Here is a 13084-nt window from a genome sequence, read left to right on the forward strand (position 1 = left end):
CAACTACCGACCCCAATCACAAGCACAAGCATTTGCTATGCCTGCGCCTGCACGTATGCGCCGGCCATGCTTTTGTGAATACATTATTCATTAGTCCAATACCAACGCGGCATGTTTACTTCGCGGCAAATGCAGTAATCCCCCTTTAACTCGAAGTCGTAAAATCTGCTGAAAATTTCGATATAAGCGGAGTTTTGAGTTGAGTGAAAATTTGTGGCCAAGTCACTTAAAGAAGAGCTAGTGCTGGTAACAAAACCTCCACTACACAGCAGAGCTTTCGTGATAAAGGCGAAACGGTTCTCACGGAAAACAACTTTTTAATATTGCAGAAGAAAGAACTGTGTTGAGCTCGCGTGTTTCGTGTTCGCATCTTGTCCGAGAAAAGTGTTCTCGGGCTGCTCAATACATCGCATCCATTTTTGGTCACCACCGCTAAATTCTACTCTGTTGCAGAGCAGGGACAGCATGTTTCTTGTTTCTGCCGTTGTAGGGACTTCTCGAGGTTCCTCGTCATCCGCATGGTCAGTCGCGTCGTCCACAGCTATCTCAAGGATATAGGCGTCGAACAGCATTCCGGTAACGGGCCGTTGACGACCGCGTTCGGCGCGTACTGGGAGCTGAGCTTTAGAGCAGAGACCTTATTAACTGCCTGTAGGAGAATTTGCCTTGTCTGCTGCTGGTCTACATTTCCAGATGTCCATGTTCCCCCGAAAAAAAAACCTTTTCGAGATAAAGAGGGAGAAATACATAGTGTCTGTGGCAGGTAAATAAACGGCAAGAAAGTTTTGATTTAATCGACATTTTCTGATATCCGAGTACGTGCTAAAGAGGTATTACTGTATGCTTTAAAAGTTTTGAGACTCGGAGAAAGCTTGTAACGTCTTAGAACATGCCAGAAGGATTTGCATTTTCTCTGCCCTGTTTTTTTTCCTTTTTCATCGTACACCGAGGTACACGTTATCGAGTCTTGTTTCTTTAGCGTTCTGCTTCGGCATATCCCTGCATTACCTCGGATTAATCAGTATACCAGTTATAAACTGCAGAAACTTCACGTGTTTCCCGTTTCAGTACGACAACCCTGTATTTTTATTTATTCATTTATTTAGTGCATACTGCAGGCCCAGTTTGAGCCCAAGCAGGAAGGCCGATACAGCACATACAACACACGCAAATAAACAGCACAAAAATGTATGTAACGCACCGTAGAAGTCACAAGCTATGCCAGCACTGTATCGCTGGCGTGACGTCACATTTTGACGCCGAGTAGAGCTAAGTTTCTGAAATAACCCCGCGAGTGATTGAATCAGTGTCTAGTTCATGGTTACAGAGTATTCTGTCAACAAACGCTGGCCCGCAGTTTGCGCAGTACGCGTATACTTGTCAACACTTATCGTGGAAGAGGATCGAACAGATCTTACCTATTTTGCTTTTGATTTTCGCAGGGTATATTTGTGAGCTACGGGAAGCTGTTTGTCGGAGTGCCCTCGGGAGTTTTCCGAGCTTTTCAACTTGTTGACGCCACACTGAGCTTTGGTCAGGTGAGTGTCTCCGACTCTTTGAACCGCTGAATTTCGAGTGTTTATCGTGCTGATGTGTTTCCTCGCAAACAGACTTGTGCACGGGATAGAGATCGTATATAAAAGGTGTTGTCGTTTCCCGAGTCAGAAGGCGGCTGTTTTGCCGCCGTATATTAAAACCTCGAGCGCCGTTCTCAAGTACGATACGCCTGGGATCGCATTATAATTGGACATCGTGGAAGCGTGGAAGGTTTTCCTTCATTTCATTATTTTCACGTTATAATCAGTGAGAATGATTCAATCGCTCTAATTTGGTGTAAACATTCGACGAAAAATATGTCGCCGAATAGATCTCGGCGCTCTCCTTCCAACCACTGAAATCTGTTCTCAGCTTTTATGAACTCTCACAGCCCACGAGATGGTCGAGGCGGCGATGACACTAGGCATAGTGCTCCTTCATATGGTAATTATCTAGCCACAGAGAAAAGCAAAAGCGTAGGGGGCAGATGTATGGCGAAAATTGAAGTCGGATGTTCTATTGCTGGCAGTGATAGCTTCACTTCTATAGGAGATACAACGCACGGCACAGAGGTCGTCAAGCTGCAGTTTTGCAGCTTTTTGTGTTTGTTTGTGCATTTCTACGTATGAAATCCTCAATAAAGTTGAAGTTGTAGTTGAAATAATAGTCTACGTATCCGTGGAGGCTTTGCATACTTCACTGGGAGAGTATGGGGCTGATTTCAGAGTGTGCGCTAGGGGAATCACGCCGAAAGAAAACAGATCCCAACCCTTCCCTCGTAATCCCCAATCCCTTATCTGCGCCACTTATCACATGACCGCACGTTCCGCATTCGTGGGTGTGTTGTCCGGGCAAACAGTGACTGCAGCGGCGGTGGCGATGACATTGCGAGGAGGGCGAATAGTTTCTAAAGGTGCAGCGATTCGGATGTGCAGAGATAGAAGGCACGCCTCCTCCAGCGAACATGGGATGTCATTCAGGACTTCTTGATTTCTGTCGGCCCCTCTATTTCCCTGTGAAAATCCGCTATCGGCGTCGTCAGCAACAAGCGTGGGACAACGCCGGACCACTCACTTCCTCAAGTACAAATTTGTGGACTACGCACTTTGATACCCTCGGTATTCTCGGCTTCACCCTCCATTATACGGGCAGCTCGGTGCCGAGGCTGTGGGACTGCACACTCAGGTCACCCAGCTTTCACACCTCCTCCAGGTAGGGTCGCTAACCATTGAGCCTTTGTCCACGAACATCACCTGCTCCTGGGCGCTTTTGTTAGGTTCCAGTGTTCCCGCTTACAACTACAGCACCGCCATTTTGTAACCTGGAATTGGTAAATCTCTCGAATAGTGCATCGCGTGCCATCGCCAAGCATATATGTTCCAGCGATTGCAGTCTCTTTCCCCAAGTCGAGCTGTTCTCGATGAACATAACTTCATCCCTGCCCCCCATACCACCTGAGCTCACTGCCTGGGCCACTTTCTGTAATTTGCCCGTCGAGTCTCTTCCCCGCAATGTGGAGCCTGTTCGATGCCATTATCGCCGCGCATTGCGCGTTCGGGCCGTCTACCAACCAGTTGATTGCCGGCTTGCTGCCGCTTCCGTCCCTTAAATACGCCAGCAAGCACCCTTGTGTTTCAACAAGCGCCTCTTCGTTCTTCCAAATCTCTTGCTCGGGCGCTGGCTCGGTTACCTTTCTTTCCACACCCGATTCAACTGCCTTTGGAGAATACGCCATTGCCTTTGCCATAAAGCACGCCTCCTGAGGACGAGACCTCCCCACCTCTCTTCAGTTTCAGGGAAATTACCTTTCATTATCAACTCCCCCGCCGTACTCCCACCCGCACAACCACACCTATCCCCCGAGACTGCCCACATGTGGCGAAAACTGCAAACACATATGTTCTCTCATCGTACTCAACTAATACATGCGCATAGACATCAATTCCACACATTCCACTGCGCCAAGTGTGGTCAGCTGGATAGCCCTCTCTTTGCGAGTATTCTGCTGACCCATACTGCCCACTCCCCTCCTTATCCCACTGAGAGCAGGCCCAGGGCAGTTCCGAGGAGTCCAGCCAAGTGTGGGTCACTTCCCGTGCTCTGGCGGTCGCTCCCGCTTGGCAAACCCGGTTTTCTAAATAAATTTTTGTTCTCTCGCTCTATCACCGTCACTGCCGCCCCGCCAGTGTACGTTTTATTCGAGTGCCAGACAGCCCTCCCTTGTGCCAGACAACACATTCGTTTATATGTGCGTCATGCCGTATAACATCATACAATTTGTTCTGTAACGGGGTACTTATTATTCGCTTCAATTCGCGATACGTCAGTCACTGTCCGATCAGTATAATTGGCCAAATTAACGTTCTCGATGTGAAGAGAAAAACCGACGAGACCAATGAATTTACAGTTAACCTGTAGTCCCATTCTACACACGGTGTTTTTTTTAAGCGAAGCGCGTGGGGTAAAGGTTTCTTGTATTCTTTAAGTCTGCGCATAAACTCTCGATGCTGAAACCAGAGGCGTTGCAAAAGAAACGTCCTGGTGTGTGCGTTATTTGCACGCGCGGTCAGTATACCCCAGCCGCAAGGCGTTCAAAACTTGATTTGGACGTCAAGCTTATGCGTCTAATCACTTGGATATGCATTTCGAGTAGACTAGTAACCAATCGGCACAATTTTCAATGTCGCTGGAGTGCGTGTAGGTATGTGTCCTCTGACCGGATAATCGCCGTCAACGCTAAAAAGAAATGAAATTTTCCCATACCTTTCACCTAAATTTAGTCTGACCCCTATGCCGTGTGCTAAAAAGCCTCGCTGGCCAGCCAACTTCACAAAGTGGAACAGCTTATGATTTTGATGCCGAGCATTATTTTCCGAGTACCCCTAGAGCCAAGACAGTGTAACATCCAACATTGCCACAAAAATGCAGGTTTGGCGGAAGTAACATATTTAATCGTTATAATTGCGTAAATGGAGATAACTCGCTAAAACGTATTTTGAAAGACCACAGAATAAAAATAGAAAAACATGATATTTTCACTAAAATGACCTGAGAAAAAAAAAAAAAAAACATGCGTTTAATGCAACTCCCCTCAAAACGGAAGCATAAGCGAAAAAAAATTAAAGGCGTTCCACTTCAATGTGAAAGCTGTCGGAAGCGCAGAGCAGTGATTTGCCATAACGGGCTGTAGTGCCGTTATCCGCTCGCTGTTACCACGAAACGCAATTCAAATTTCCCGCCTTCGCATTGCTCGTCCTGCCTGAAACGGCGCCAGCGACAGTTCTGTTCTCTTTGTGCTTTTCTCCCCGCACGTGCCGCCGTTGCACTGCCACATTTTGCGTTTACTATCGCAAAAACCAACCCAACGGGCGTCCTTAACTAAAGGAATGCGGGCGCTGCCGGTTAAATGCGTATATTTTCCGCCGTCGTGGTGCTCTATACAATTGGGTCGAGCGAGCGAGCTAGGACGACAAGGCGAGCGCCTAAAGTGCCCTGCAACGGATAACGGATAACGGTCAGCCGATAACGGATCAGCCCTGTACTATAACCGTTTGCATCATCAGCAAAGAAAACATAATTAGGTGAAGGCACTTTATCGCTATAATGATATATTTTTCATTATTTTATGGGGAAGAACAAAAGAAAACCTAAAATGAATAAAATAAGCCAACGCACTCCGCTAGTACTAGCGATATTTGTCTCTAAAGTACTCAAACTCTAGACAAGCGGCGTAAGAACGCTGAGCATTAGTAGATAATTCTCTGAATTTTCGCAGATTTTTTTTTATTACGACTGATAACCGGTATGCGTAATGTATGCGATAGCGATGGCAGATGGCTACGTTAACAAGACAGTAGGCCGTGTGGATTGGATTGGATTGGAAAAACTTTTATTGGGCCGGCGGTTAAAGCCTTACACTAAGACTTCAGACTTGGCCGGAGTCGCCCTCGCCGTCGCCGCCAGGCCCGAGCCTCGCTTCCCGTTATCGGGTCGCTCGGGCTCCTGCCTGGTCAACGCTACGAGGGCCCGCTGGACGGCTTGGATTTGAAGGTCTTGGTCTTCGGATCTCTTCGCCTCCTCAAAGGCGGGTGGCAGTCTTCCTGTCGTGGATTCTTCCGGGAAGTTGAATAAAGATTAACGATTTAAGGCCCATATTAATAACGCGTAAAAAAATTTCGTGCTATAAGACAGACAAATGCAAATTGCGCCAGAAAAAAAAAAGACATAGCAATTGGAGTCATTTTTTTGTGTTCAACTTTGACCTTAGTTTTCACGGTGCGACATGGTCAACAAATGTAATATAAGAACACTTAATCATGTATTTTTCCTGTACTTGCAATGTAATAAATTACTACAATAATCAAATTCAAGTTCTGCTCGTGAGCTTATTGTTAGCGTGCTTTGTTAAAACCAAACTTAGGCGCCGTGCTATTTAGGGTGTCGCGGTTGAGCATTAGGCGGCAGTAATACGATGGGAGAGGGGGGGGGGGAGCTTCCGTTGCGGTTATTAATAGGTAACTGTCTGTATAGAGACAACAGAGCGGCCGATCAATTGCGTGCTTTCATAAATAGCACTGTAAAGCCTCCAACGGGTTCATTTTTGTACCGTCCCAGTCATCCTGAAAGTTATCCCCTCATCAGGATAGACTGTAAACGCCACCCTTCGCCTCGAGCAAAAGTTGGGAAGGCGCATTGACCGGAGCTTTCCGAACATGCATTCGCACGAAGTGCAACACACCTTTTTTGACCTGCGGGTTCGTTGCCCCTCATCTGTCTCGGAAAGGTCAGGTACTGAACTATTTATGTGTCGGCCAGAAAAGTAATTCGCCTTTTTTCTTTCGCCGTTTGACTTTGGCCAGGGAGAACCTACTAGGCCTTACAAACATGTCACTCTCCCACGCGTCTTGTATACCGCTGCAAAAGCTGGGCCAATTTCACCGAGGACTTTCACCGCACTAACGATTTCGCAACGCTCAGCGTCAGGGCGTGTTATTCCTAGCACAACCCGAAGGCAACTGTTGATCAACGCTCCAGTGCCACTGCCTTGCGGCAGCAGTCACGGTGGCTATCACTGAAGCGCGCATGGTATAGTTGGAGCAGCTAGCCGAAGAGCGACGAAACTATTGGAAATCATGCCCCTTCTAGAAGCAACCAGAACGCGCACTTAAGTAGGGTGAAATCGGTTCCGTTCTACGCTTTTGCTGGAATGCCTTCCGCTGCCTGAGTGACTTCCACTCCGGATTAGCTATACCTTTGCGGGTGTTATTTCTTGAATTGTAGTCACTGACGCAACGCGGAAACCGTTTCCTTGATTGCGGGCGCTGGACATTTGCTAGCCTGTTGTTCTGTCGGAATGTTGTCTGCAGCTTATTGTGTACAGTCACGAACAAATAAAATGCGAACATGAAAATATGAACCAGAACACGCAAAACTGAAAAAAAAATACTGTTCGCGGGGGTCGAATAAAGGCGCGCTATATGGTCTATTGGTAAGCCACATTTCCCACCTTTGTTTCTGATATTAGGCCACGCGGCAGTTTGTCCTGCATGGAAAGCAATCGCGCTGATTCGGTATTCTGCTTGATGTTTTCGTGATCGCGTTTTCTTTGCCCTTTACTGTACATTGGCCTAGCAGCACGTGGACGCTGACAAGGAGATCCACGCCTCAAACAACGAAGGGGAGGTTGAGAGCAGTGAGAATCGATAGAGAGAATAAGCGGATCGCCCTAATGAATATTAAAAAAACAACTGCGTTCCGAAAAAAAGCCATGAGCTATTCCATTCGGTGTATGTAAGTGACCAGGGAAGCTTCTTTACCCACAACATATAACTGACACAGAGGTTAGGTTACACGTAGGACCAAATTTGGAGCGCTGAAGGCGGCAATATAGAAAGAGACACATACTATATACGCCCACACTTTCATTTTGACTCTAATGCTCTTAAAAATGGTGCATACTGATAACTAGTCTATTCAAGATGCATGTCCAAGTGATCAGATGTATAAGCTTGACGTACGAATACTGTTTTGAATACCGTTCAGATTGTGCGCTGACCGAGTGCTAAATGCACGCCCACCGGGACGTTCGTTTTCCAGCGCCTCGCGCTATAGAACGCCTCGTGCTTCAAAGACACCTGGAACCTCCGGGGTCTCTGTTCTCCGGCGTAAAAATCTAGCCATTTAAGCTTCGTCTGAAACAGTTTTCTCGTCTGGAGTAAGTAGGGAACGTGCCTTCGGAGTGTCCAGCCGATTTGCGCAACTCCGGGAGACGGGAAGGTGCCCGTAAATTTCCGGCAGCCTCGAGCAGCCGCGGGCCCTATTGCTGCGAGCAGGCGGGGATTGCGACGACTTAAAATCAAAACTAATGGCGTCTCGCTTTTGTTTCTTTCCCTCGATGCTGGTGACGCGTCTGATTTAGGAACGTAAGTGAGTGACTTTTTGCCTGTTATTTTTTCGTCGTTGCTTCTCCCACCTGCCCCCTCCCGTAACTACCCCCACCCACTTCCCCATTTTAGTGCGTCTTTGTGCAGCTAGTGAAACAACCACTCGATTCACGACCCGTGAGCTCGATTCAGCTGCAGCAGCTGAACGATAATCCTGGACAGCGCGGAGCCGGCGGGGACGATAAATCCTGGCGCTTTCTGTTTCTTGAGCGCCGATTTGAGTCTCCCTGTATTTCGTTCTTCGTTGCTTTAGACATCGTTTTGTCTAGTTGCTGGCGCAGGATAAAAGCGCGCTTCATATCTTGGCTTTCTTTATCACCGCTTCTTTCTTTTCTTTTTCTTTCTTACCCTTTTCTGCGCACTATTCAGTCCGGCCGTCTCGATTCCTAAGGGCGCATCTTCTTGAGTTGCTCGTCTTTCTCTCCTCTCGATGTTACTTTATTCGCTAAACATTGCAGGGGATTCTTATTTTTCTGGCCTGTGGAATGGACGGAAAGCTGCTTAGCGAAGCAAAGGCAAGGACCCTCCGGTAAGCTAATACCTTTTTAGACCCCCGTCCCCCTCCCAAAAGAAAAACTAGATGCTCTTACCGGCCGTTGATGTTTGCTTGTTTCATTTTCTTCAGCCATTTTGCTGTGCATTGCTACTTGCAGTGACTCCTGCGTCAGGCTAGACTGAAGCGTGCGGAGTAAAAGCTGCCGAATTTCCTAAGACAGAGCAGTTACGCTGGAGGAAAAAAGGAACATAACTTCGCCGATGCAACTTCTTATGCTCACAGCACCCGCGGTGTTTTTCGTTCGGAGCTCAAATTTCCTCGCAAATTGCGTGTTTCGATGCGTTGAGCAAAGCAATACAACAACAACAACAAAAAAAGCAAGTAATTTCGTAAAAAGGCTATGTGTTTGCTTGACTACTTTACGTCATCAGCGTATATTAGTGTGATTGTGTGCTTGCGTGTGTTCCAAGCATATTCAGCGCTTTTTCGCCGTCGCTTTCATCTTGCTCTGCACTTTCTGCCGCTAGCTCCATTTAATAAACGAGATTTATTTCGCTAGTTTAGCCTGTTGTTCCCAACAGCCTGAAAAAAAAAGGTTCTGCATCACGCTTACAATGTTTCAGGCTGCTTCGCGTCGACGATAAACTTACGCAAGGCGGCCAGCGGACCACTCGTTCAGTGACGCCTCAAGACGCCAACCAGCTGACTTGCACCCAGTTCTCCTGCTACCACCGGCAGTCGTACGAAGACTACTTGGGGCAAAATGAAACGTAAGTGGCGAATTTTATAACCTGAAAAATGGCCCTAATTCGCTGCACAAACGACGTCACAGTATGTGGCGTTTATGGCCCCCCTGGAAGGCAATGCCCCTCCCTTTCAGCTTTTCCAACTTCCCTCTCTTTTTTTCTTCCTCTCCCTTTCACCCCCCCCCCCCCCCTTGCTTCCTTTCGTCCTCGTGCTCCTTTCCAACCGTCCTTACACCTGACATTGCTCCTCCTCTTTCTCCCATTTCCTCGCCGCCCATTCTCCCCTCCCATTTCTTTTACCTTCCGCTCTTATTTCAAGTTCCCGACGCCACTCGCAGGTCACATGATTAACCGGTGGATCATGCAACTTACCGGTCAACCGTCGGGTGATCCGGTGTGTAACTGACTATAAGAAGCGAGTCACAGGTAGTTCACTCGTAATTTACCTTACTACTGAACTCGTGTGAAATGATACTCACCAGTATGATGTCCGGATTATTCGAGAGGCACACACACAAACGTACGGGCGGACGGACGGTCAGGGTGAACGCTCCGCGTTTATCCAGCTCAAGAGCGAGTACTTCGTAAAAACATTGGTCCCGTATGTGCTGGCTTCCTAGAAAATCACGCAAACAGCCTGTTGACCACTCCTGCCGCGTAACTGCCCTCTTGTGTTCCTCTGCTAACACTAGCGTTCCGCCGTTTCAACTTTCCCTCCTCCCATTCACCTTGCTGACAACCTCCCTCTCGTATACTTTGGTACCGATGACTCAATGCAACCTTTACTTCACCCATCCCTGCCATGTCTTTCCAGTACAAACCCTGTTACAGGCACTGCCCGTCCCCACTTCCCATCCAGTAAACCCTCCCCCTACTCTCTACTCGTCCCTCTCTTCCCAATGTTATCTCTGGTTCCTCCTTCTTTCCCCTAACATTTGTCACAATCTCCTTCTCTCCTGCGATACTATAACTCCTGCGATTTCCCTTACTGATGTCTTTCGCCTCCTGTTTCGTTTCCCCTCGAGCTCTCATTTTTAAGCGAAAACTTCCTTCGTGGGACCGACGACGTTTTGTTAAACAACTACTGAATTTCCGCATAAACCGGTTGGTCGAGCGAAAAGCTCTGATAAGATTTCTGGACGCACGGTTCGTGCGTGAAACCAGGCTTCCATCGTGTCAAAATGGTTACCTGAAAATCGCGAAAAAGGAACGGTCCTAGATAGGACAGTACACGCATCGATCATGAAAAAGGAGTGCAGTAGTATATCATAGTCTCATAATCCACGTATCGGTGTGCGTTTAGATCGTTTAAAGGTGTATTTACTTAGTAGGCGAAGAATTGTGGCTTTCGTTCCTCCTTCGCTTGCGACTTGTGTCTTTAAATGTTTGAGGATCGATTGTTCGCACTTTCAGCAAAGGTTGTACACACTTTAAGCTTTCGCGGCTTCTCAACTTTCGTTAGGAAGGGATGGTACTTTTTTTCTCGTAAATCCTTCTCCTTAACTACCCTACCGCATTTATTCCCCCCTCCTTTTTCCTCGCATATCTCTCATCATAAGCTCTCCGTCTTCCGATTCTTTTCACTAGTGCCCACTGCCCAGTTTCCCTTTCCTCTGTTCTCTACGTATCAGACACATCATATTTTTAAAGAGAAGACGTCAGAATTTCCACTGCTGTCGTCTCTAGTCTACCCACAACGCGCTCGCAGGAAAGGCAACTTTCTCTGACTATGACGACGATCGTGGGTGGAGTGAAGAAAAATTGAGACGCTTCCTGTGGTCGGAATAACACCTGGGTCCCTCGCGTTACGGTCGAAGCAGTTTGGATTTGGAGGGGGTGCATGGACGTAAAAATGAGACAGAAAATGCACCCCTGCATTTAACAGCAACGATGGTTGAACGCTGGGGAAAGCCATGAAATGCTCGAATCAGTAAAGCACTAAGAGCACTATCGCAGTGCAGTAAAGGGTCCGCTCGCTTCTGGGTTGGTTAGTCTCGGGTTGGACTTGATTTTGTAAAGCTTTGGGTTTCCCTCTCGTTGTCGCTTCGACAGAGGTGCAGTTGAGTTTGTCTGATGCATTCGCAGTCATTTACCTAACAATCACCATTCTCTTCCGCGGCTCCCCCCCCCCCTGCAGAAGAGAAGAGGGAAAGAAATATGAAAAAAAGTGTCATGACACTTTTTCCACCTTTCTTTCTTTCGTCCGCTCTCCTTCTCTCGGTCCAAACAATTCTTCCTCCTGCCCCTCTCCCTTCTGCTATACTCGCTTCCCCTCACCCAGCCGCTCCTGTAAGCCATCGTCATATTATATTTTATTCATTTAAATCATATTTATTTATTGTAATTGCTCACCAGCAGCGCTCGGCCCCCTCGGGCGATGCGCTTCGTAGATGAGGTATATAAGGCATACAAACGGGCAACATACAAGGCAGGGTAGTAAATCAGAAATGGACAAAAATAAATGTGTAGGTGCGTGCAAAAGTGGAATGTGAACAAAGAAGGCAACAAAAAGGTTTCTCAACAACAGCTCTTAGGTCGTGTGCGGCGTATGCATAATAAGACCGTATTCACAAGCGCGAGCAGGGTGGTCCTTTTCGTGTAAGACGCACAATGACAGAGAGACAGGTGCAGATGCGGCCACTGCGCGACATGCGTAATCGAAATATCGTATTTTTCCAGCAGCGCTTGAATGAAACAGTGTCGTCACAAAACAAAATGTTATTAGAACGTAAAAATAGGCTGTTGAACGGATGTTGGATTCGTCTAGCTCGTGTAGGGCTCAGTGTTTCATATTCATGAAAGCAGCCATGCGGGCGCAGAGATCTTCTAGGTGCTCGTAGATGAACCGAGCGCACGAGGCAAGGGCAGTCAAATTTTGAATGGATACAGTAGAAAAGAAAACGCATGTCCCGCCTGAGCGCCTGGTAGATAGCTCGACCAGATTCAGTAGCGTCAGTAGCACGCCATGCGCATAATGGCTTTTTGGTGAGTAACGACGAAATACAATTCTTGTGAAGCGCTTCTAAAGCCTTTCCAATCTAAGGTACGATGAAGGGCTTAAACAATTCCAGATTACAGTGGCAAAGTCTAGCTTCGGTAAAATTACGGAGCGGTAGAGTAGGACAGAACACGATCACTCAATGAATTCACACCCGGAAAATCACGCCAACCGCACGGAGACGGAGTTGGTCAGGTAGTCTACGTGCGAGTTGAAAAGCAGTTTTACATCCAGCATTGCACCCATATCACGCTCTACAGCAGCCAGTTTTACGGGTACACCATGCAGGGAGTAAGTAAAAATGAGCGGGGAAGTATTTCGGGGGGAGATTTTTGGGGAGATTCACAAATTATTCTTCCCCGCCCACTTCCCTCTGCCTCTCATATTCCCGAATTTCTATATTCTAAGTTATCTCCACCCCGAACACAATCTGCTACACTCATTTTCCCAATCATTACTCATTCCTTCAAGCCCCCCACCCCCCCCCCCCCCCTCCTGCGCAACACCTGCATCCTTCCCCGTTCTCAGTCCCTATCCTGCTCTCACTGATCTCCGGCCTGTCACTGTCTCTCACGTAACCTCATCATCATAACCATCATCATCCGCCAGGTTGTGTCCACTGCAGAACGAAGTCTTTTACCAGATATTTCCAGCCACGTTTATCGCGAGCTAGGCGAGCTTATTCTTTGTTCCCGAGTTTTCAAAGTTCATCCCTCCATAAGGCATTCGGTCGATCCCTATTGCGTTTACGGTTCATTGGCAGACGCTCCGTGCAACGGATGGTTTCCCTGTGTCCCTCACGCGCCTGACGTGTCTTACCCACGCCAATTCCACCCCCCCCCCCCTTAACTTGAACTAGAATATC

The 13084-nt window shown here is 47.6% G+C and overlaps 1 protein-coding gene across 1 annotated transcript in view; it reads left to right on the forward strand.

The window, feature by feature from the left end:
• The window catches only part of LOC144168316 (lysosomal cholesterol signaling protein-like), a 130750-nt gene that overhangs the window by 109368 nt on the left and 8298 nt on the right, over positions 1–13084 (forward strand). Inside the window, exons 12-14 of the mRNA XM_077697325.1 lie at positions 1443–1538; positions 8438–8508; positions 9099–9245. Of these exons, the coding sequence (XP_077553451.1) occupies positions 1443–1538; positions 8438–8508; positions 9099–9245 (314 nt within the window). The remainder of the gene's footprint in view (positions 1–1442; positions 1539–8437; positions 8509–9098; positions 9246–13084) is intronic.

Source organism: Haemaphysalis longicornis, unplaced genomic scaffold (genome assembly GCF_048455015.1).
Source record: "Haemaphysalis longicornis isolate Haplotype H1 unplaced genomic scaffold, Haemaphysalis longicornis Haplotype H1 scaffold_2, whole genome shotgun sequence".
In the NCBI taxonomy this organism is placed as follows: Eukaryota; Metazoa; Arthropoda; class Arachnida; order Ixodida; family Ixodidae; genus Haemaphysalis; species Haemaphysalis longicornis.